The sequence below is a fragment of the Gallinula chloropus genome, assembly GCF_964237585.1.
Source record: "Gallinula chloropus genome assembly, chromosome: 12".
Taxonomy (NCBI): Eukaryota; Metazoa; Chordata; class Aves; order Gruiformes; family Rallidae; genus Gallinula; species Gallinula chloropus.
Genome location: NC_140097.1, coordinates 5814982 through 5841243, shown reverse-complemented (window position 1 = coordinate 5841243; position 26262 = coordinate 5814982). Strand labels below are relative to the sequence as shown.

Genomic DNA, 26262 nt, shown 5'->3' with positions numbered 1-26262 from the left:
CAACTAAATTATCATGCAAAATACTAAAACCAGGTGTATACATTTCAAATGAGAAAGGCTTGTTTTAATGAGGGATGGTGACTCCAACTCCCTGGGCAACCCATTCCAATGATTTATTTTAGGTAGTCCTGTGGGGTGCAGGCATTTGAATTTGATGGGTCCCTTCCAACTTGAGATATTCTATGATTCTATGATTTGAGGTAGGAACTACAGGTACCAACAACCATGTGCATGCTAATCATGATCTACAGAAAAGAGATCATTTCTGCTCTGATGTAAGTGATAACTACTGCTGAATAAAGTCTGAAGTTCAAAGAAAATACTTTCAAAGACTGCTACAAGCTGATTGTTCTATAGATTCTGTTCTTTTGGTTAGACACTGTGATCTGGGCATGTCCTTTCCTTCAAGCTCAGGGTAAAATATAGGCAAATTAAACAGCCTGGCATTCAGTAAAAAGGTACTGGAAAAGAAAATTAAATGCCTGTATCAGACTGAAATATGCAAATTCAAGACATAAACTGTTTCTGGCTTCCACAGTGTGGAAGCGTAGTGAAGGATTTGTATAGAGTGGGGAAAACACATCTAATCCTGAGGCTAAGGAAAGATAGTTATAGTCTTTGTGCTACAGCAACTGAGTAACACTGACTGTAGTCCCAGATGCTTGCAAAAATAAGTGAAGCGTTCTAAAGCATTGCCCTAAGGGGTGAGGGGGAATCAAAGGCTTCCATTTTAGAAACCAAAATCTTATAGTCATAATATTTTGTCATATTTAATTTCAACTATACTTGAAGAAAAAACAGATACTAAATTCTTTCAGCAACTATTTGCATTGTCTGAATTTAGCTTCTGTGCTATAGTACAGTGCATTTATATCTTGCTATCATAGAATGACAGTGTCACCTTTGCAATCCTTAAGCAAATTTAAAACAACGCCTGACTTTTATTATCATCTGTCATACATAAAAGTATTTTGGCTGCTTGATGTGTCACTTAAAAATCTAGAAGGTGCTTCTGATTTGACAAGAAAACTACTTAACAAATTGCACAGCTCAAATTGATTGTATTCCTGAATTACAAAGCATGCAAAGACTAAGCATCTAAAAAAATCTGCTTTCTTATAAGAGAGGTTCTTGAAACAAGTAGCTTAAAAAATCAGATCTGTCAACTGAATATAGAGTTTTCTGTTTAAATCTCAGTATCGATGAATATTAGATTAGAAATTGGATTTTGAAGCTTTTGTTCTTTTGTTTTGTATTTACCCTGTAATGGTTGAAATTTTGTGTAGAAAAAGAATGAAAGCAGAAGAGTTTTGTTTATGAATTAATGAAATGGGGCATCTGGTAACTTTTAGAGTTTGTATAAATAAATAACTAAATAGATATGTCTTGGAGTAAGTAAGTTAACAATAAGAGCTGCAACCTCTCCAGAGAAGAGAGATTGCTGATGAGAAAAAGAAGGATAACCCTCTGAACTGCTCTCCAAATTCTAGTGTATTTTTGGTTGCAACACATGAAACTGAATAGACATGGAACATCGTTATAGCACTGGTGTCCAGCATAAGAGACTATCAGGCACATTAAATGATGAAACATTCACCCAGAGAACAATTCTCAAGATCAGATAGGTCAGCCGTATGTCTTATCCATCAAAATTTTTAGCCAAGCCACTAACCCTAATGGAAACTGGAAGAGTTAATATCACAAGCCAGAATTTCTTGGCATATGCTGTTTTCAGACTAGTTTTAAAGGAGATTTCTTCTGTGAAAAAATAAAGAAGTTTTATTGGCACAAGCATAAAATGGACGAGTACATATATTAAGAGGATTAATTACACCCAGATTTATGCACAGACTCATTATCATCAATGCACAGAGATGTTTCCAAAATTAACAAAAGGAAGGATTATGCTTTTGAGGCAGTGGAAAGTCAAACAATCAAGGAGACTAAACTTCTCAAAAAACCTTAATGAGCCACGAGTTGAGGAGGCTGCTTACCTTCCACACACGAAGGCTGAGCCCTCGTTGTACCAGCCACCTGCCCTGGGAAGCAGGAACACTTGACTGTTTGCGATCGTTCTTCGATCCGGTTCTTATTGCAGCAACGATGCACTGCCACGACTTCACATGTCCCTTGCTTGACCTGGTGCTGGCCTAATAAGTGCAGAGATAAATGACAGAGAGCAAAACATCAATGCACAAAGAAAAAAGTCAGTTCATACAGTCCTACAGGTTTAAGTCCCAGGAAGACAAAAGGGCAAAGCATCTTGTAGGATCTGGTTTATTCCTTGAGTTTATTCTATTCTTCCTAATAAAGATTAGTTCATTATAACAAGTCAATTTTTCAATCTATCTTTCCTGGCCCTTACAAAGCCATAGGGAGAAAAGGTGATTGGAGTAGTCAATTAGATGGATTAGACAAAAAGACACATAGAGACAGAGCACACTCCTCCTTCCTTTGGCTTCCTGTCTTGCATTAGGTTTTACATTTAATTCCTTCCCTTCATAAATGGCCAGGATAATACTTAATGCAAGGGAGACTTAAATAGCAGAAAAACTTTCTAACTTAATATGTAAGCAGAGCTTGGTATGCCTAGCATTACAGGTAGGCTAAGAACAAGTTAGGCTGAAAAGCTGTCATAGATAGTCAAGTTTTGTCAAAGAATAAAAAACAAAAGAAAAACAAACCAAAAATACCCCACCAACACTATAGAGATTTCTTGAGTTCCCTCACAGCCTATTTTAAAGAAACCTGTGATAAATAGTCTATCCTATTGCTTTCCTCTCAAGTGACTTCCCTCACAATTCACTGTCCCCAGTCTTCTGAATTTATTTTTCCTTCCTCTCTCTCTTGCTCCTGCCTTCACACCTTGGCTCCTATGCTCCTTGCCCCTGACCATTTTCATCCACTGCCAGACTTACTCTCTGCCCTGCCTAAAATCCTTTCTCAGAAACCCCACTTCACCAAACCCCTCTCCTCTTTGCATAAGTCATTTCCACATCCTTACTTTCCTGAACAGCCTTCAAGTGCTTCATCTTGCATTTGTCTCGTCTTATTTAGAGTAGAGCCTTGGATGGCTCTTATCTATGTTTGTAAAGCACCTTGTAAATTAACAGCACTACAGAACAGGGTGGGTATTTTAATAAGTGAGCTAGACAGAGAGACAACGCTGAGAATAGTAAAAATATTCACCATCAAAGCAGCACAGGCTCCTTATATGAGAAGAGGCTGTAGTACAGATAATGGTGTAGGTGTGTGTTATATCAAAGGTACAGCAGCCTAAAGAAAGGAACGTGAAAGGGAGAGCAGTCTTCAGAAAGAAGGCGGCAATCCTTCAAGTAGCAAGCCTGGAGGACTGTCCTGCTTCCTACTCACTCCAAGTTTGCCCTGTTTTGAGGGTTTTCTGGTGTTTTGTTTGGTCTTTCTTTTGTTTTTGTTGGGGTTTGTTGTTGTTGTTGTTACAGTATCAGTTACTAACTCACTCCAGCCAGGATTTTGAGACAGAGAACACCTTGGTCCAGTGCAGTGTGGTCAGACTTACATCCTTACAGATTAACTTTTATCGAGTGATCACTGTAGTTTTGAAGCAGAATTTTTCTGTGAATTCAGTGGAAAATCTTAAACTTCAAAACAGTTAGCAATGCAATTTAGGTTCCTAAGGCAGCTTGGGAAAAAAAAGTGTTCAAATATATATATATCACTTATTAAAATATGGCTTGGCAATGTTACTTCACTGTGTGGTTTTTGTTTCACTAGTATTTCAAGCACAGCTAAGGGTTGACTTTCGCTGCCAAATTTGTATGCACAACAACCTCAATGGACAAGAAACTATGTATACACAATCCTAGAAAGGAAATTTAGTCTTCTATTTGTGGACTCAACATGTGAAAAGGAATTATATATACAGAAGCAGTTTTTGGTCTTTTTTTCTGAGGACAAAGTTACACTGTACTTTTAAGCAAAATATGCTACAGCAGAAAAATGCATAATGCATTTTACAGAAAGTTGGAAAAATGTTGAAGACAGCATAAAAGTATTTTACACAGCCACTGCAATAAGTCTATTGGCAAGCTGTGAATTTTCATGCAGGTAACTAATACCCATATCATAATAAACATGAAAAAAAAAAAAAGAATTAAAACATCTCCCAGCTTGTAAGGACAGTAGCTTCTCTGTAAGTCAATATGGAAAATAAATGGAAAAATAGAGAAAGTAAATTGGCCAAGCCACTTCATTCCAAAGTGCTGTTCTATGAAACACCTTGTCTAACAATGCGTGGAGACAATAAGCAGATGGCCCAGGGTTCTGGCAGAAAAGATTTTGTAAAATGAGGTTGTTAATTTAAGAGAGTGTATTTATTAGATCCACAGCCCCAGTCACAAACCTTTGGAGTGCACAAGGAAAGGTTCAAATGGTTTCCTACAGCACTTAAAGTGGTGGTCCTGCTCTCTCTGGAGTCAACAAAATTTCTATTGAGTTCAGGAAAGCAAGGTCACAGTCTGGACTGCCTCTTGAGAAGGAGATTTTGTAAAGGAGGGGAAAAAATAAATCAAAAATTTGGAACTGCTTAGGGCACATACTTGAGTTTGCTACATATCTCATCTGAAGACCAAGTGGTCAGTTCATCTTTTTAATTAAAGTCATTATTCACCAGGTATCAGATACCAAGATAAGAGTAGAAGCCATTTTTTCAGAAGGTAAATCATAAGGATGGACCAGATCCAGTTTCAACAATCAATATGTAGCTGAAAGAATGTCTCTTTTCAAGTTGAAATCCTGTTTCCTTTAGGTGAACAATCCTGTTAAATCAATACCAAAATAAATCAAACAGGTTGGCCCTCAGCACACAGCCCAAAAAACCCAGGGCTGGCTTTCAATTATCTTGTTTGCATTTGAAAGCAGTGACACCGCTCCCCTGAAGTGCCAGGAGTCAACAGGCACACGGATGTTTGCAGAAGGCAAAATTAAGTTACCTCATGAATGCATCCTTTGGCTTAGTCTTTGCTGTAAACTTCGCAGCAACACAAGCAGGTAAGAGGAGGTGTCCTCTCCTTGTCTGCTGACAGTGGTAGGATGCTAAGGTCTGAAAGTACTGGCACTAAAGGAAGACAGTGCTCTCCTCCCTTGTCCCTAGTTCACAGCTCTTAGGGAGTATAACAGTGAAGAGTACTAAAAAGCCAAAGACATCTGCACGCATCATTTGCATTAATTGGATTGCCCTTGTAATAGTCTTTCCCCTCCTTCATATTCACATCTGTATTTCCTCCTGCTTGTTCACACACATCTTCACACTTTTTATTATGTTGAACACCAGACATATCTCTTCTCAATATTCAGACCCACCCATGAACAGGTGCTGACAAATGCTAAGTGTTACCATACTCGCTTTCTGTCCCTGGTTTTTGGCAGTGTTCAGCAATCCAGAGGCCAAGCACTCAGTCTGAGAGGTGGCTTTCAGATTTAAGAAAGCTCTCAAAATATCTTAAAACCTAACCATCAACTCAGTCTGCTCTCTACCTAGATCTACTGAAACCTGTTGTATGTACATTCAGGTCCCAAAGGCGCCTAAAAGAAAGAATATGAAGGACACTCTCCTGTACATTTTAATCTTCATCTTGAACCAGGTAAACCTTCACCTCGGGTTTATAGTCCCTTTAAGGTACAGCTGAGAGCATAATGACAGGAAAACCTCAAGAACAGGCTTAAAATATTTTATCACCAATGGATTCTCAGACAGGCATTAGAGGAGCAGGAACTAAAGAATTTTTAGTGTAAAGATCACAGTAAGTGAATTCTACACCAGACACACGAGGAAAGCCATTTCAAGGAGAACTGCAATGAGAGATAGGGAGAAATCCAGGCTCTGGAGAGCAAAACCCCTTTGGGCCTGCTTATAAAAAGCCCATAAATTCATAGCTCTTCACCTGCAAACCCATTCAGATCTGCAACCTAAGGGCTGTCAATATTTGCAGCTGAAATTCAGTTACATCTTCACATTTAAATAAGAAAACTCTCCAAGGAAAGACACTTTTTATCAGCACCAGTACCAAGGAAAGGTTCCTGCTCTGCATACGGAAGAGGGGACGCCTGCCAGCCAGGCCCTGTGGAGGGCAGAGGATGAATGCTGAAAACTCTGGGGCTCTGGATGAGTTTGGCACATGTTGCTATCCATACCCCAAATCCTTTACAGCTTAGCTTCATTAGAAACACCAACACTATTCAAATTCATTAAGGACACCCTCTCCCCATCTCCATACAGGGTGCAAACATAATGGGATGGGGCTTGCTCGTGGAAGCAACCTCCTGCACACTCCCTGTTATGAATTTTGCTGCCTTTTGCAATGACATACCTACAGATAACAGCAGCCTTCAGGTGCCCACATCCAGAATGCTTTCTAATGGCCTTCTGGACCACGCTAAGGCTCTGTGACCATTTCTTTGTCATCTGCAGGCTTTCCAGTCCAGAAGATCGTAGACTCTGCAGAGCTGCTAGACCACTGTCTTCTCCAAAGACCAAGAAAGTACAAACTAGGAAGTTATTAGGCTTGCACACTGCAAACCAGTACAAGTGCTGTGAGTGGAGTTGACTGAACAATCACCACTGAACTGTTTATTTCTCCATTTAATACTTTTTTTCAACTAACTTATTTGGCAAGACCTTATTTTCGCTTTCTTCATAGAAGTCAGGTGGGGCAGATATGCAATTAATGCTTCTAAAACTCTTTGAAATCCTCAAATGAAATGAGGGAAATACAATTACTGTTAATAAAATATCAAACATCACAGTGATGTACTTCAAAACTGCAAGGAAAATATCAAAGAAAGAGGAAGGCTTTCAGAAGGTTGCTAGACAATTACGTCCACATCCATTTCATCTACGTGGCTTACTCTAATCACTCCCAAGGAGGACTCTTTCAATGCAATATACATGCAAGCAGAATGCCTTTATCAGAAATCCTGAATAATCTCCTCTTTTTCTAATTTCTTAGCTAAGAAACACACAGAAAAGATGTATTTAAAAGGAGGGTTTTTTCTCTGTCTCATAAGCTACACTCTCTGATGAGGAAAGCAACTAGCTCTGTGGAGAACAGCTCATCTAGACAGTAGGACAATATGACCTTAGCTCAGCACATTCTTCAGTAAGCCTCAAAACCAGCAAGCTTGGTCTGCACAAAATCAACTGCATCATTTATTTAAAGAGGATGTCTGTCAATAGGGAGATGAATGGCCATGGAGCCTAATTTTGCAGACAGTGGTAAGAGAAACAAGTGAGTTTAGAAGTCAGCACTGCTCCTGTTTGGAAGAGGAAAGCACACAAAAACGCTTGGTGCCAGTTTATTATCAGTTCCACTTCATGCTGGCTTTTACTTACAAATATGAACACACAGAAGCACACAGAAGCAAATATTCTTAGAAAAACACATTTATTAAAGGAAATAACATTTGCTATTTTCCACTTTTTTACCAAACATATTTATAAGAAACTCTCCTGCTCATGGGGTGCTTTTTAGGGGGGAGAAGGGAAAAGATGTGTTTTTAAAGATGACACCTCTTCTCAAGAGAAGCAGCTAAAAGTCACTTGGAATGTAAAATTAACAAACTGTCTTCTAGGCTGAAAATTTCAGCACAGCTCTTCTCTACTACCATTCCATCAGTCACTGGATTTTTTTCATAATAATTTCACATTCACACCAATGTTCTGACTTAGACGCTCTCCTTCCTCAAGGATATACAATATTTATATATATGCTTCCTCATAAATTGTCTCTGCATATACAACTCAGTGCAGTGTCACTTGTAAAGTTTTACCTGTTCACTTGTTGGCAGCAAGAGACAGCTCAAAGATAGTCCAGAACTGCCACAAAAGACCAGTTCAACTGCTCTACAGATAAACACACAAGAAATATCTTCCCATAATCACCAGCCCATGATAACATGCAATGTAAGATATAGAGCATACACACACAAGAAAAGGGTGCAAGGAATCCAGTTTATTATCCATTACTCCCACATTCCTCAAATATGTAACACTAATGTGATTACTAGAGCTGACACCTGTAACTAAACAAGCAACGATCTCCCAAACGAAGAAATTGAGGTTGATGCTCACACAATGTGCAGGTTTCAAACCAAAGAGTTTCTTCACAGACCACAGAGTTACAGCTTTTGCTGCAATCAAGACACTCATGCTTCATCAGCTGTGGAAACCAGTAGTATGCCATGTGCAAAACCACAGCTGGCGTTTTAACTGGGTATCCACAGAGCCAGCACTGAGCTACTTTGGGCAAGAAGTGACACCCAAGGAAAACAACATCTCTTAAAACAAGCAACTAATTTGAGAGGAACCCTAGGGGTACAGTGGATCTAGATGTCCATTTGAAAAAGAGGTGAATGACCTCAAACCCTGGTAATGAGACCCAAGAAGTTAATGAAATCAAAAGCATAACCTTTTGGTGCAGGTGGAGGAACATGCTGACACAGCTGGAGAGAATCATGTAATACAGTGAATTCTTTGGCAAGTGTCAGAGGTCACATCCATATGGAGATTAAAGTCCCCTGGAATAAGTAGCATAGGTGACCTCAGATCAGACACAAGTGCTGAGGCTTCTCCAAGAAACAAAGCATTAAATCTGAACACTCAATAAATCAAAACAGCAGAGACCAAAGTAGATTCTGTAAATGGGGGAGGGAGGAGGGAAAAGTTGCTGCAAATGAAAAAAAAGGTGGATGGAGAGTGACTTGAAAGCAAAACCAAATTAAAACATGAGCCTCTTTATCTGCTGGGGTGCTATGCTGAAGTTAATCAATAAGACTGCTTTTCAGCCAGGCAGTAATATTAATTTGGGTTCAAGCACACATATCACTTGTGCAAATGAAATCAAAGAGCATAAAACTTCATAAAATGATAGAATCATAGAATTATAAAATAGTCTGGGTTGGAAGGGACCCCAAGGATCACAGAGTTCCAACCCCCCTGCCACAGGCAGGGCTGCCAACCTCAAGGCCTGGAGCTACACAAGGTTGCCCAGGACCCCATCCAACCTGGCCTTGAACAGCTCCAGGGATGGGGAATCCACCACCTCTCTGGGCAGCCTGTTCCAGCACCTCACCACTCTCTAAGGAACTTCACCCTAATATCTAATTTAAACCTTCCTTCTTCAGCTTTAATCCATTCCCCCTTGTCCTGGCATTGTTTACCCTTTTAAAAAGTTGATTCCCCTCCTGTTTGTCTGCTCCCTTCAGGGACTGGAAGGCTGCAATGAGGGAGTAAAGTGGTGCTAATCATTTCCTGAAGAAAACTTTCTACTGTGTCACTATTTTAGGTGAGGCAGAGAAGAAAATACAAGGGAAAGATTTGGTTTTCCATCATAACTTCCAGCAAATGAATAACACTGTGCTCTGTAATATAGAAGTATTTCCCACATGTCCCATTAACATTCACTCTCACTATTACATGTGGACCACTCTTCATCGCTCATTTGTTCCTTCCTTCACAAATTTATCAGGAGAGAAAGGGAAAAAGACTCAATCTAGGTATCTAGAGAGATTTCTGCTTGCCTGAAGAAAGCAGGTACACACACATCTGTGCAGGCCAGGCTTATGGATATTCACCAGTTTGTAAGTAAAATTCAGATTTTCTGCCCAGTTGTGAAGGCTGATGACATCTGCAAACAGGGTCACTCTTGCCATAGGAAAGCAAAGGCAACACACCTGGGACAGCAAACTGGGAAGGATTATCCCACCCACATCCACAACTAGCTCTTGATCAGTGGCAGAAGCCATCCTTGACCAAGATGTCATCAGCACAGCCCTAAGGCACCAGAGCCCAGGAGAGCTCACTGTCCCCCAGCCCACTGCCATTTGCAGCTGCTTGCTATACCCAAACTCAGACTGTAGATGCAAAACAACTTATTTCACGTCCATGGCATGCCAGAAGTTCCTTTGTAATTATCATAATCATTACTAAGAAAAAGAAAAACTCTTAAGTCTGCCTTGTAGATGCAAATAAATTTTGAGGATTAGGCACTGTGCCCTTCTGAGCATTCCTCCATCACCTGAAATATCAAATGACCATTTTGGGCTTAGCTGTGTAAAACAAATATTTGTAATCTACTAAATACCAAAGGTATTTTTAATCCAGTTCAAGGTCATTCATCAGACAGGAGTTATATTTGTTTAGAGAACATGAAATAGCAATTGTCATCTAAGTCATTAGGCTTTGCAGATTAAGTAAATGGCAGTTGCCAGAAAACAAAGTCGATGTTTGGAAAAGAAGCCTTTTCTTCATTTCTAGTGAAAATTAAACCTTTCTTCTCCCATGACCAAGTATAATGAGTAAAACTGAGGAGGGCAACCAAGGAAACTTGTGCTCTCTTCCATTTCAGCACTCAAAACAATTACATTTACAAGATACTAAGAATTCTGCTTTGCTGAGGTTTATTTTTAAATGTGTTTCCCTCCTCAAATGCAATTACCTTTATGGGCTTGTAAAGTAACAGGACTGTTCCTGAATTTGGCAGTTAGAAGTAGGCAAATGAATAATTAGTCATTAGTTAACCCTTATTTGAGAATCTGCTCAAGAAAGGTCTGGACATACCCGTTGTTATTAAATAGTATGATTTATGAAAGTTTTTCTGATCGCCCTCTTTGACAGTCTTAATTTAAAAGACTGACTTTGGGGTGAATCTCTCTTTCCATTGATTGTTCTGCGTTTATTAAAATCCTGCAGCAGTATTTGTTGCCACTAACAGAATTGTCTTTGGCAAAACCCAGGACCCAGTGGATAATCTGTGAATTTGAATGATACATTTCACTGCTGAAGTGAGATGAAATTTTCATGCAATAGGCAAATCAGGCAAATGGAACTTCGAGGAACGTTACAAGCAATCAGATCAGTTAATGCACTGGGCACCAGGCCATCAGGTCCTCAGCTGCTTTTTAATCCCTGGAAAAGCCCCTATGTCTTGATCATCACTGATTAATTATTTTCAGAGTTTGCCTCATTTTATATCAGGTTTTATATAGCTTTAATGGTTATCTTGGGTTTATTCCGATGGAATGAACAAGGAAAGCATTGCAGCAGTCCAAGTATAAGATCCAGCTGCCAGTTAAGCAATAACAGGTCATAAAACTAAATTGCACAAATGCATTTTTAATTCTGAGTGGCATGAGGACTTTTAAATGGTTTCAGAATGTGCAGACTGTGTCCAACCTGGCTGAACAGCTAATTGAACTTAAGCTATTTTAACTATTATCTCCCTAAGTGCAAAGCGTAAGTGAGGTTCCCAGAATGCCACCAGAGATTTTTTTAGTCAGGATTACTGAACGATGGTTTTCTTCTTATATGGAAAAAAATACACCCTGCAGAATGCCCACTGGTTTATGCAACAGGGTAACAGTGAAAGAGACAAAATATAGTCACAACGTAATACAATGAGAATAGGAACCTGATAACAATTCCCACAGGCCCATGGAACTCATGAATCCTTACAAAAATATTTTTTAAAAATTGTGTTAATAGACCTTCCTCAGAAATGGAAGAACTAGAGGTTAAGACAATCTTTTCCCGTTACACAGAACCCCTTCCAAGCACCTGAGAATCCAATCCTTCTTCTATTCTTGTTAAAATGGACAGTCCTTGACAACGATTAGGTAGCTTTTCTAATTAAGGCATTCAGCTTAAAGTGAAAACTTAAAATATAACTTCAAAATGGTACAGAAACCATTGTATCCTGTAACCTGTACAACAGGAACCAACTGGGGAGTAACACCAAAAACCTCCCTCCACACCGTATCTCAGCTTTGAATCATGTTCAAGCCTCACTGACATCACTCAAAGGACCTAGAAGGCTCTTGACTCACAGATTTTTGTATTTAGAAGGGGGTTTTCTGCCCCAAAATAGAAACTTCCTCTCTGATAACTGAGCACGTTTATTTTATGACAGAGCAGCTGCAATAAGAGCACTTTCCTACACCTGTATGTAGCAAGACAATCACTGGCTTAGTCCCAGGACAATTGACAAAGCATATTTGGATTGGAGGCTCAAAGGAGGTAGAATTAAAGGGGAAGTCTCAAATTCCCAAGAGTTCTTATGTTGGCAGTGAAATTTATTGGAAATAAATGGAAATGAAATACTTAAATAGCAGGAAGACACTTGGATATCTTTCTAGATCTTGAAAAAAATTTTATATATATATATATATATAAAAAGCACACAAGTCAGCCAGAAAAGGGGACATGCTTCATTCACTGCACAGAAGAGAGGGAATGCCCTTTTTAGCAGGTACACTTGTCACAACAGGGCAAGCTGCAGAAACAGTGTAGTGAAACTGTCTTTCTGAAGTATCGTGCCCAACTTGACAAACTTTTATTCTTACTGAAAGCAAGACTTCCTCACCTGGTGAGTTTTCCCTTGGCCCTAATGACACTATCAGCAAATGCAGAGATGAATTAGAATAGTCATTAAGGAGGCAGAGCATTAAAAATGAGCCACAGGAAAGGTCAGAGCAACGAGGGTGAATGAAGAAGAGGACGTGCCCTGTACCAACCACTGCAGATGTGAAGGAAACAACAAGGGGAGAGAAGCAGATGTTCCTCTTAAAGCTCTACAAACTTGATAGCTGCTTTCAAGGATAATGGAGCAGCCATAGGTGGCAGGAGAGGGCACACCATTAACTTACACAATGCTGGTTGAACTCCCCCAAGAGCCATTGACTTTAACAGCAATGCTCCACCATCTCGCCTGTCTGAATAAGATTAAAGGTGACCTGGTACAATTGTCATTAGTTCCACTATCTTTCCACAAAGATGGTACTCTAATTAAAACTGTTGGGTTTTTTTTTCCTCTTGCAGTGTGCACATTACAAAGGGAAAACCTTTAAAATGTTTCTTTTGATCCTATTCTAAAAAAAAAACCAAAAAAGTTTTAAAAACCCAACAATTACCCTGCTTATTTTTCTTACCTGGAAATTCTATGTTGACTTTAACTCATTAGAGAACAGTTTCTGCTAGTGTGGCTGGCATTTCTTGGTCTCAAAACAGGCATTGATTCACTTGCAAGACAAATTGTCAGCAGTAGCTAACTCTGAAAACCCATGCACATGACCATCTGTGTCCTTCTGGTATTTCCTTTAAGTCAGTGTTCCACCACGGACAGGGTTGGATGGACCAACAGACATTGCTCAGGACAGCATTCTACAGACCAGTAGCAGCTTCCTAAAGGCAGATTCCTCTGCAAGTCCCCTTTCTTGAAGGTCCTGGGAACCTAAGAAAAGGTCAGTTTAGTCTGTGGTGGATCACAAGAGCAGTAGTCAGTGACAACTGCGTTAGAGCAGGTGTAATTAACAACCTATGAAGTCTTTCATAGTCTATACAGCACACTGGCTCAACAGGCCATGGGAGAAAGCTTCTCTGCTCATGCCTGTTCAAATCCTGTTCTTTTCAGAGCTTTCTAGGACACCACATGTGGCTGGAGTGCCTCTCTCACATGGTTCTGCCACTTGGCTCCCCTTTACGCATGAACTACTCTAGCATCTTACTGTGCTGACATCCCTCCGGTGCCCGCACAAGAGGACTCACCTCTGACAGCATCATCGCTGCCCAGCAGGTGGTTCTCAGCAGCTGTGAAACTGGCCAGAATCACATTAATCTTACCCAGTCTGCTCAATACAAGAAAACAGCAGAAAAGCTGTCTGCTATCTAGATAAGAGGGAAGGAGACAGCCAGAAAGAAAGCCACAGTAATTCTTCTTCAGTAGATATGTACTTAGGAACAACCCTGAGATCTCCAACTAATTTCAGCCTAACCACCTGCCTGATGGCACTTCCAAACACTACCAAGCAGATCTGGATTAGAAACAGTGACCTTGAGGCTCTGTATCTCATTACTAATCCAATGAGGCTTCCTGTTCTCTTGTGATTGCATCTTGTAATTATTTACAGTTGTCTCTTCCGAGCACAAGAATTTACAAGACTGTCTTTATAGTGACTATACCCCTTTAGAGCACACAAACCTGACCATTTGAAATGAAGCAATACAATTAACCTATTTGTTTCTGTACTACCACTTCCATGAAGAGAACTCACCTGTCAGCATGCTGACAGTCCTGGCTAGTCCAATTTTAATTCCACTTTGGTAAACAGAACATTTAAGGAAAATAATTCACACACCTGGGCTGCCATACTGTAACTCCTGTAATGAAATAGTCTGAATTTTGTAATGGAAAGATGCCTACATTTCTACATTGCTAAAAAAACCCTCAAACTCTTGCTTTTAAAATATTACAAAATTTTATTGTTAAGCAACAAGCATGTCATTATTCAGAATAAAAATGTTAACTAAAAATAAACGTCCTTTCAAAAGGCAAAAATGTCACTATGTATGATTTACTGCCTGCAAGCTTCTTGGTTAAATACTTCTAACCAAGTCATTTACATTTTAGTGGTGTATTACATGTGAAATATGAGGAAATCTTAACTGAGGTCTCCAAGAAGTTGCTTCTAAGAATGTAAAAAAATGGCACTGCAGAATTTAAACCAAATTTCCTTTTCTTTTTGGGTAAAGATTAAGGGAGAAGCAAAAGAAGAGGAAAAGGTAAAAGATTCTATTATGAGTACGAATTAGTTATTGGGTTTAAACCAACAAACTATAATGAGTATTTTTATTCATTCTGAAATTGGTGGCAGGTGTCCTGAGGTTATCACAAATATGTACACTTCAGAAGTGGCCTTAGCCATGAAGATATATCTTCAACAACATAACCCCCAAAGAGTTCACTTATAAAAAGGAAAGCAGATTCCCCACTATCAAGTTCCAAGCATCCTGTACTCTAAGAAACTGAAAAGAAATGATTCATGTCTAATCAAAACAACTCAAAATATAGGAAGCTTGACAGTCACCACATTCAGACTTTAGTAGAGCTTCCCAAACTCCAAGTTACCCAAAGTGTTAGTTTACAAGGCACATCACCAGCATGACTTAGCCCTTCAGATATGGCTTTTAAAAATATCCAATACTTCACTTAAAATACCCTATTTTTACTGAAGAAAAATTGCCATGCAAGTTCACTAAAAAAGCAGGGAGGCACCAGAACATATGCCTGTTCCTAGCATTTACAGTTCCCAGGCACAGGGTGGCTAAATGACATGTTTCAGCATCACCTTTTCCTTAGGGAAACTTTAACACATCCCAGGGACAAAGCCTGAACAACTGAACCATCACAGTGATGTAGGCAAATGTCATTTCCCAGAGCACCGTGACAGCTCCAGAAAGTAACATCTGGAAAGAGAGTCCTTGAGCCATGTGTTCTGCATTGGTTGGGGATGGGACACTCGAGAAGTGTGGTAGTTCTCCCAAGGACTTCTCTGTCAGCTCTCCATAGAGCCCACTGAAGCCACAGCACACCATGGTTTTATGATCCCAGCTGGCAGATGCTTCCCAGCAGAAATGCTTAGGAAAGTTTTCAAGCATGGCTTCCAAACTGACTGCAGCAGTTAGGCACCTGCAGGACTGAATCACTGTATTTAGCCTAAGTGTCACTCCCTTCCTGAGCTTAGGTACAAGTACCTTAAATATCAAGTACCTTAAATACCAACAGTAAAAATCTCAGACCACCAACGCCCCCTTGTTAGCTACAAAGGCTGCCCTGCTTCCCTCCCCTTGGAATCTATTTAGACAGTGAGCTGGGGTGGATTCGTTTCCAAGGTGCCCTGGCTTCACATTCATTCTTTCGCACAGTTGAGGCCTTGGGAGCACTGAATGGCCACCTATAGGTATCTTTTACAATAAAATGTACCATGCAGTGTGTCAAAAGAAGAACTCAGCTGCCCTCCCCTACTGAGAACTAGTCCATTTTCCAGTTTGTAGTCATTAAATTTTGCTAACTATTAGACATTAAATCAGACATGTTATTTGGCAACAAACTTGACAGCTACTTTCAACGGACTAGAAAAAACAGTACCATTTATCTCCTGCAGGAATGTATTTTGCACTCTGAAATTAAAAGGTGCAGTCTCTTGAAAAATATAATTCGTTTTCCCTTTTTTTATTTGTTTAAAATCATTGACCATTTTGTCAGCAACTTTGGTAATACATTGTTATTTTTAAAACCCACTGAAACTGGGCAAGAGAGAATAGATTTTTATTTCTTATAATGTTCCTGTCAGTTTAAACCAGAGGGATTTTTTTTATGTCAACTTGTTTTTACACATCCATCAAATATCAGAGCAGATAAAAACTCTGTTAATCTAGGCCCCACCAAGTCTGAAAACACTACTGTGAAAAAAAACAGGCATATTTGTGCATGAAGTGTCTTGGAAAAATTTGGACTACCTTCTTCAAGAGAATTTGTCACAGATCCTTCCTAATGTTGGAGAGAATAGTATTATGCCTGATCCTGATTCACTGCTTAAAGGTAGGTAGGTTGGTTTCAGGTGAGAGGGATAGTCATTACTGGCATGAAGAGAGTTTGCATTAGAGATTCAACATGCTGCCAGTCCAACACATTATTATTTGTCATCTTTTAAGTAATTTTAAGCATTTCGATAGAGGTGGATTATTACCTAGTTTATGTTCCAAGGCATGCAGGAAATTTACAGAGGAAAACATCTTGGTTTGTAGGATTCTGTAAACAGCTTGTCCAGGTACCTTCACACTACACAGCTGATGCTTTTACAGAAACTGAACAGGGACTTTTTTCAGCTGCCACCCCAGACCATGAAACAACATGGAAAGTGCTGAATTAAGTTCTTTAAAGAAGAGCCTGTAACAAGGAGTGACCAGTTTCTAGCTACAGGCAGAGAGAAAAGAGAGTCTAGTTTTTTTTAATAAGCAATCAGTCCTTGGGCATAAAAGTAAATACAGTGTGGTTTATGTCTTATCTTTACCAGCCCTGAACCAAGACAGGCAATTAAGGAAAATGAGAATGGACTTGGTGAAACAACTTGTTGTTTGTTTACTACACAGTATCACCTAATAGATATTCCACAGAAACAAAACAAAAAAGGTCTTTGCTTTGCTCATAACTCATTACCCTAGAGACCAGAGATATCACTGATGCTCTTTTAATCTACTAAACTGCTTTTGCTCAGCTCTATGGCAAGTCTTACAAAACTCTGCTGTGCACAAAGCACAATCTTCTCTCTCCTGGTAAGAAGACCTTGAACTTGAAGGATTGAATATATAGCAATTCAGACTGGGGAAAAATGACTAGTCATAACAGTAGTGGAGGATAATGCCATATATTTTCAAGTTTTAGGTTTTGCTGTAGTGCATTAGTGCACACCCAGCAGCCCTTGTCACCAATAATTACTATCCCACAGCAACTACACAAAAATACTCGCCAATTAACTAATTTCATTCTGACAGGTTTGGAAACAGAAGAGAAGAAATATTGACGTCTCCAAACCACAGTCAGCAGCTGACACGCATCTTCTCTCTATCCGAGGGAGTTGCTGTCAAATGAATTGCTTAAAAAGGTATTTGAGGTGGTTCTGTAGAATCCAGCAAGGATGTATTGCAAAGCCTTCTGCAAGTATTAATTCCTGAGGTACTATTAGGATTGGTACAAATGAAAAATACTCCTTGGTGGCAAGAAATGACAACTTGAGAAAAGTGCTATTTATAGATGGCCAGTACTTTAAAGGCTAAAAGAATTCTGAGAATAGCAATTGTCTCTAAAAATTAAAGCAAATCTTGACTTTTTCAGCAATATGCACTAAATTTTTAATAAGGGATCCTGGAGCTCAGAAAGGTTTAAGATGCTGTGTTAGGATATTGAACTAATAAGCTCTTCCAGTAAGCCTCCAAATACGTATAGTTAAACACTACCTAGTTTATTTTAATTATTTAACACAGAGACTGAAGGAGGTTAATGTGACCCAGCGGACTTGTTTATGTTGAAAACTATTGCCTCTCCTTACTCAAAAATCTGCATGCTGAGCTGCATCATAGCACACAGCTACAAGGGAGCAATAAGGAATAGAGGTTTACAGCTGCTTCCTAACGTCCAAATGATAGCATTTATACCAGGGCAGCAACTGCATGAAGGCACAGGCAATAAAAAAGTCAGGCCCATTGACTTTGTTGCCATCATTGGAAAATCTTATACATATAAGTTAGGTGCACAGTTGAGAACACTCTTGATGAGGGATTTTTCTAGTTTCCAAAATTAAGTTTTAGATTTCTAAAACTCACCATCATTAACCATTCACTCATAAACTGTAACTGCTATTTGCCCTCTCTCTTCAGACCATAGATGACACGACACGTTGATCTTCAGCCTCTTCCTCCAGCTAAGAGAGTGAAGAAAGCAGCCTTCACTAGCTACTGAAAACAATGAAAAACTCCAAAGCCCTTCATTTCAAACCCCTCAAAGGATAGTTATTAAACAACAGGAGGGAAACGAACACTTCTGGAATCTTCCACATTCAATCAAAGAGAGAGAAATAAGGGAAAGGTAACCATTCATGGTGCCACAGAGAGGAGGGAAAATCCAGTGTAAGCAATGCCAGCTAAGGGCCTGTGTATTCACCTGGATACTTCTTCCTTAACACGACTAAAAGCTAGTTTTGTGTAAGTATAAAGGGTTTGAGTTTTGTTTTAAAGGGGTGTCTCTTATCAGAGGCAATCTTGTTCAGAAGCATTCGTTTTCATTTGTCCTTTGCAATGCACACACAAGATGAGGCTTATGTTCAGTCTCATACATGGGATGCAAAACCTTCAGTCTCACGTGCAGCCAATGAAAAATGGGGTTTAGTTCTGCAACATCTCTATTTCTGAGCAGTGTTTGATTCTACAAACCAGTATTTATGCAACAAGGATCGCTAAAGACTAAGGAAAAAGCCACTGAGAGCCGAAGTCATGGGACTCTTAGAGGATCAGTTGGCAGAAGGAAGGTTTCGGGGTTCACTGTGTTGGTTGTGTTCAGAAGGGAACAAGTAACAAATTTTGCATACTGTCTCCTAGAAACAAAGAATCTGCTGTGCTAGAGCAATCCTACCAGCAGGCCCCTGCACCAACACAGCTGTGCATTGCTCTACCCCTGGAGATCTACTGACTTCAAAGTGCAGAACCCTGCCCAAAGGCATGATGTTAGTTCAGCTCCTCAAGGCACCGGCACTGGGGCCTCCACCCTTTGCCACCCAATCTCTCTCCCTGCTCCCATCTCTTTCTTTGTGGTCACAAACAAGGACGCTGGGCCTGTGCTTTGTTTCTAACTCAGAGCTCTGCTTGAGTAAAAAGTGTGTCTTTTTTAAACACTTTCTGAGATCCAGGTGCCTAAATTCCACAGCTAATGGATTTCTAGCATCTAAGTTGGCTTTTGTGGTTTTGGTCTTTGTCTTCCAGATAAACACAATTTAATGAAAATTACTTATCTTACACTAAAAGCAATCTGATTTTCAAACAAAGCTAAGGTAAAACAATTTCAAAACCTCCAAATGCAATCAACATCATCTTCAATCACCTAAAATATCGTGCTGGGGAAACCAACAGGGCAGAAACAAAGAGGTAAGATCATCAATACAAGATGATGATTTTAAAATAGTGATTCAAATGTTTTATCTCACAATAAACCCAGGAGGTACCAGTCTTTTTTACCCCCAGTCCTGAATAAAACCAGCCCACTTAAGTCTTAATTTGGTTGGCTTATTTTTCCTTTTCTGCAGGATTTTCATTACTGCTTTCCTCTAAAGCTCTCCCAAGACTCAGTTATGAGCCCAGAGAGCTTTTAAAGGAAAAGAGCTTACTTGCCTGGCACCTCTTCCCAGCCTCTCTTAACTCTAATTACAAGGTGAAGATTAAAAAGACAAATGAGTTTTATCATTGCATCCTTGGCCTTTTGGAAAGGAAAACAAAACTCCAAATCCAAACCAAGACTAAAATCAGTGGAGCTTCCCACCTCAGGTAAAACGTTGAAGTCAGCAGCTTGTACTGAGGGGAGTGGGGTCGATGGGGGCGGGGAGAAGACAAGAAAAAATGAAATCCAATTTACAAAAGAATTTCACTATAAAGCTTGCATGCCTTGTGGCAGTCTTGCTTGAGTACAGAGCTGTGCAGCATACAGGTGACATAATTAGGTCACTAGGGGCAAGGTTTCTCAGAACTACTACATAAAAAAATCCATAAAATTTCTCAAATTAGACTTTGTCCAGGTTTCAAGGAGGTTCAAAACAGTGACTCTACAAGCAACCTGGCCTAAGTCCTTCCTGGCAACACATAGCATTGCAGTTATACATTCTGGCTAACTAATTACTTTCTGTCATTATTCCATTATCAGCTTGCAATTATTTATGGGATCCTGCTAAATACATTTTATAACTTTGGCACTGAACATGAAACAAGTGAAGAGATGCAGTAGGGGAGCTACCTTTGGTGTTTCCCTGTCATTACAGAATGAGGACTGACATTGCTCGTGGCACAAAAGTGGCTAATAAGGGTTAGACTTTGCAGAGTGGATTTTCAGAAGTGTCTGAAAGGTGAGCTTAGGGCACTGAAAACAATGACCTTTCCCACTCAGCATCTGTTGCTACTGACTCAAATGGATGATATCTCACAAACAAAATCTAATGGAACAGAAATGAAGCACGAATTGGACATTCACATGTGAGAATGGCAACAGTTGTGCTGGGAGGGATGGACCCCAGTGCTGGGGTCATGGCACATGCTGACACAACATCTACAGGTCACAGCAGTAAGTAGCTGCCCATGTCCTCATTTACTAGATTTTTCAAGCTAGTGCAACACCTGCTCCTGCTCCTCTATCACCACAGGCCAGATGGAATTGCCCCATAGGCAATCTTACATCTGGCCCATTTCACAGTGGCAACAGCAGCAAAACCACAATTCAAATCATCACCATCTTCTCCCATCAGAAGAAACCAATTTTTCTGAGATTAAACAAGGCAAATCCCATTTCAGAGGTGAGCATCACTTCTTGAGGTGACTATAAGAAATAATCCCTCATTGATTGTGCTGTCACTCTAAGTTGCACCAGTGACATGATGTCTGTTTTCTGTCCCCATCTCATACCCCTGTCATGGCATTTATTCTCATCCACTTCACAGTGCTCAGGCATCTTCTGTGCCCCTTAACTTCAACCAGACAAGTGCATGCTGTTTCTAGCATAGAGGTGTTTTAATCAGCAAACTGCCAGGACACATAGGACAGGTAAAACTCACAATTACCCTGTAGGTTTTTCTTATTGGGGCAATAACACACCTCAATGCTGGTTTTCTTCAAATCCCTAGACACCCTACCACATTTAAGATCTTCATTTGGTTGACTTTGTCCCAGCAGTTTCAAAAGATTATTGGGCAGTCAGGGAGAGTTAGAGGGACTATAAAGTCACATGGGTCTTGCTCCTTTAGGAACATTTAGTCCTTCAGGGTTAAGAGATGTTTGAAATGCAAGATGTACACAATTCCCATTTTGGAAAGCACTGTGAATTAAACCATCTCACTGGACACAGTAAGACTCAGCCATCTCTTGCTCTCTGCAACAGTCCCAGTTCCGTTTACTCTGAAGCATTTCATAATTAATTCAGAACATGCTGGACTACTGGATTGACAAGTATCACAATACACATGAGCAAACTGAAATGGAACCAACTAACTGAAGAGAAGGAAGAAACAACTTGCTCAGGACAAAAAACCAAAGCGTTGTTCTTACCACCTGTAGCTAATCCCAATACTTGGAACAAGACACCAACATAGGGATCTACTTAACAGTAGCCTTTTTACACAACTAGTACACTACATAAATTATCTCTTGATTATACTGTACCATTTCCTAATGAACGTACAGGAGAAAATCCCAGTACACATCTATGCTGTGCCCTTTAAAGTCCCAAATCGCTCTTAAACTCCCCAATTTCATATGGATTATTTCACATGTCTGCCAGCTAGAGATGTTCTGTCCTCTCCATAGATCTTCCATCATTTGCCACCTGGGCCACACACAGCACCACTCCCAAAGGGTCAATCACAAAGCTAGATTAATAATGCTAACCAGTTACCTTCCCTGAATAATTAACCCTAATTAAGAGATCTCTTTATTTCTTTAAAAAAAAAAAAATCTTTCTTCAAAGTGATTTTTCCTTCAGGCTTTTAAGCCAGCCAGATGAATTTATCTGGGACGGTTCCATAAGTGAAACAGCCCAAATTTCTCTAGCACAGCATCAGATAGTACATTCAGTCAGTACACATGGCTTGTGTTAAGTTTCAAACATGTTTGTGCCACTGTATTTGAAAGCAAGTTCAGGAGGAGATGAACAAGTTGCCAAAATTTTTTTCATTAAAAGATTGAGAGTTATAACAGAGGTCAAGCCTGTACCAGCTCCACGCTTGTATTTCTCCCCCACTTAATAATTTTCCTTACTTTATTATCTCCCCATTCTTGCACCATCACTAGGACCTGTGGCAGGCATGAAGTCCCCTCTACACACCCAAAAGGAACTGTTGTGCATTTACTGTGAACAATCCAGTCACTAGGTGTCACTGCTCTGGCATTTATAGGTCCTGAAACAGTCTGTGTTCTGATCCCTCATTTCCCACTTGCAACAAACAGCACTACCTTGATTCTGCCCTCCTAATGCCACATTCACCCCCTTGTAAACACAAGTATTTCCTCTTCAACTCAGAACCACCTCCAAAGAAAGTAGGTGTGATATTTTCCAAAATGTATCTTACTATTATTTCAGCTACAGCATTTATTAATCAGTCAACAACGATAAAAAAGCACATCAACTCCTTACAGAAGTGAGAAAATAAAAAAGCTTTTGTTTTGCTGATTGAAGTTCAGCCTCTATATAGATACCTCAAAATGATATCCACAGATACCCCAAAACGACATCCCTAGATACCCCATCATTAGAGTTAATTTTCATGGGACTTTCTCGTGCTGCAGAGAGCACCTTAACGGTACAAATCTCTGTTCTCTTACTGCACAGCTCAGCTGAAAAATACAGCACTGACACTGAGGTGAACTGCCCACACTTTCATCCTAATGGATTGTTAGCCTCGCAGGCAAACTGGATCCCATTTAAATGCTGGCACACACACATAAAGTATTGTAGGTCTAAGCACTCTGCATAAAATCATGACATTTAGTTAAGAAACATGTTACATTATAAAGGCACAATGCTTCACAAGATGTTGCTACATATTTTAAGTAACATAATTTACATTAAGAGACTTAAAAAATTCAGATACTGTTTCAAGTAACATGAGGAATGTGGGATTGCTCAAGGTCAAATCTAATTATAAAGCCTGCTAAGATGAGGATCATTTTTTAAGCAGTGGGAAATTGAATTATTTGTCCGTGCTATCTGGCAGTAAATACCTGCCTGTTTTAATTGCTGTTGATATACCCTAATAAAAATTGGAAGGGAAACGCTCATGCTCAGTGTGGGTTCCCTTTGCAGGTAAAGTTCTGCCTGATGCTCAGTGAGTGGGGCTGGTCACTGCCACAGTCTGACCCACACACCAGGTCCACAGACTCACTCATCACCTGCTCCTCGCTGGCTGACCCAGCCCCACGGCTCTTTGAAGACCTGCTGCAGCTGTACATTCTTGGACACTGTGAGAAGAGGGAACTGAAGACCAAGCTGTGCCTCTCCCGCATGCACAGGGGCAGCTAACAGAAGATTAAGTAAGGAGAAAGTCGCATTAAAGCTGGGAGGATGTGTTCCACCTTGGATAGCCGCACCACTTCTCCAGACAATAAAGAAACACATGGCTGTGTTCCACTGCTGCCATCCAGTGGGGAGGCTGGGTAGGAAGCACTCGAGTAAAGATCGATGGCAAACAAGGGCTGAGCCTGAGTCACTGTCAGACTGATGCTTATTCTGCACCTTGCTGTCAGTGCCTTCCAAGACAAAAGTTTGCCGAGAAAGTCAAATAAAACAGGTGCTGAATTAGAAGCCTTTGTAGCAGTCTGCTCCTTCTGAGCAAGGACAAAAGAGGCATTCTGTTGCTCCAGCTTGTTCATGGTGCTGCCTGTGAAAACTACAGCCTTGATCCGCTTCAATCCTGCCCTGTTTGGCTGTTTTAAGAAGCTGGAGCTGACAGAGGGATGGGTACACAGAGCTTTGGAACAGGCAGGATGTCAACTTGTACCATCACAACTTTCTAGCCTTCAAACCTAGAAACTTCCTTGCAGTTAAAGGGGGAGTTCAGCAACTACCCTGCACACACACATTTGAAAAACCCTACTGGCTGCTAATCTGCAGTGATAGGTATCTAAGTACCTTGTTAAATCTGGCTTTAAGAGCCCATATCTGCCTTGTTTCAGTACTTGGAATATAGATGTGTAGAGCAAAATTAGACACTCTGATACTCTGCTATCTACTTAGCAGATAGCATAGATAACAGGGGGCCTCAGAATTGGTAAATGATAGCATAGCATTTTCATTACCAACATCATTACTTGTGGATGATGAAGCAGAGGCAGCGACAACAATTTAAAGGCAGCTCAAATTGTCAGAGTACAGCCTACAGAGCAATTTATGAAGAAGACACGTTTCTGATGCTAACAGGACTCTACAGCAAGATATAAATAGGCAAGAATTCCCCCAGCAAACCAAGGAGAATGGGAGGAAAGCAGGGAAAAGGGAACTGACTTGGGACTAGAAGAGAGGAAAAGACAAAGCTTTCCTCAGCAGTCTAGCTGCACAATCAGCACTCTGCTTTGACAGACTGTGAGGTGCTGCTGAGACTGACATTAGTTTCTCTATGTCCATATTTTTTGCATCTTCAAATTACTTCCTTCAAAACTACTATAAGCAACATAAAATTATCCTTTAATCCATAGCATCAGTTCCCACTAAACAGATCTCTCCCAAACAACAGTAGCTGTGTAGCAGTCAACAAAGAGGATGATGCTTTCTCTTTGGTGAACTGTGACCCTGTAAACACCATTAACCGGTACTGACACTCAGCTACACCCATAACAGAATGGAAGAATCATAATTCACATTTCAGCTCTTTCAATTGCTGACCTACCCACATCAGCCTAACTTTATTATCTTAGCATTTGTATAGCAGCTGGAGAGACCTGACACACGTCGTTCTCCTCGTACAGTTAACCCTCCTGAAAAGCAGGGATATAATCAGAACCCCTCTACTCTTCAGCAAGCCCTGGGTGCTATAAATAATATTCTACTGGAGTCACAGGCAAAATTTAGAGTTGCCCTGTGATTACTTACTAAACATTGCACCAGGCACCAAGTCAGCTTCCTAAAGAGAATCTGCAAGCATATCTGCCCTTATTTTCTGCCATCTGTTCAGCTCAGCTCTGTCTGAGCATGACACCAAGCCCAAGACCGTCTCAGTGCCTAATTTCAGAAGGATTTATTTAAAATAGTTATGTTTTGTCAGAAAACAGATATCCTTGATTTCTTCTATACCAAAACAGAAAAAGCTCATTTACCTTTGGAAAACAAACCCCAAAACTATAGCATAAAAGCCCTGGCAATTCACACACCCACCAAACACTGCAAAGACAAGACTTGCATAGCACATAACATGAAGCATAATCTCAGCCTTTGCACATTTCTGCCAGGTTATGGCTTAACAGCATTTTGAACTGTAACATTTGTTTGGGTGCAGGACAGCAGAATTAACTGAAAACATAAAATATATTATTTAATCTCTGATTCTAGTTGAGAGGGTATGTAATCATTAGTGCAGACCTATTTATCTCTCTCTCATTTCATCACCCAGTAATTTAAATATGGGTTTTGAATCTCAATTGGCTTATCAAGTGCTCAGTGACATCATCAGATCCTGCCTCCACTGAAAGTGATTTCTGCCTTTCTTTTTCCTTGAAGACTGTCATGTCCTGTTCACTCTATCAATCAGCCTGACATTATCTTCCTTTCACAGAGCAGATAGCTTAAGTCATCAGATTTATGCAAAAAACAACAAGTAGCTTTCATGGCCCCAGAGAGCACTCTGCAGTTGCATGGTGGGTTTTATACACAATCTTATTGAAGCACAGTGTTTATCCTTGTGTATTTCACACTGTCTTTTTATATGCACCAATTCTTTGCCTAATGCTTTATTTACAGAATGTTATAAGATCAATGAGGTGTTTTTTTTTTTTTAAATACTACTTATTGATTTAAAAACAATACGGGGAAAAAAGGTAAGGAGGAAATGGAAAGACAGGGGTATTTAAGAAATCCATTAACACAAGGTGGAATTGAGATCTGAAATAGATACTCATAAGCTTGTGTAACTCATCTGTTAAAACACATGTGATGATCT

At 40.0% G+C, this 26262-nt stretch overlaps 1 protein-coding gene across 1 annotated transcript in view; it reads right to left on the bottom strand.

Moving 5' to 3' along the window:
• TAFA4 (TAFA chemokine like family member 4) overlaps positions 1-26262 on the bottom strand; it is a gene marked incomplete at both ends in the record, with an annotated part of 47826 nt that overhangs the window by 5633 nt on the left and 15931 nt on the right. Inside the window, one exon of the mRNA XM_084269547.1 lies at positions 1995-2150. Coding sequence (XP_084125673.1) covers positions 1995-2150 — 156 coding nt within the window. The remainder of the gene's footprint in view (positions 1-1994; positions 2151-26262) is intronic.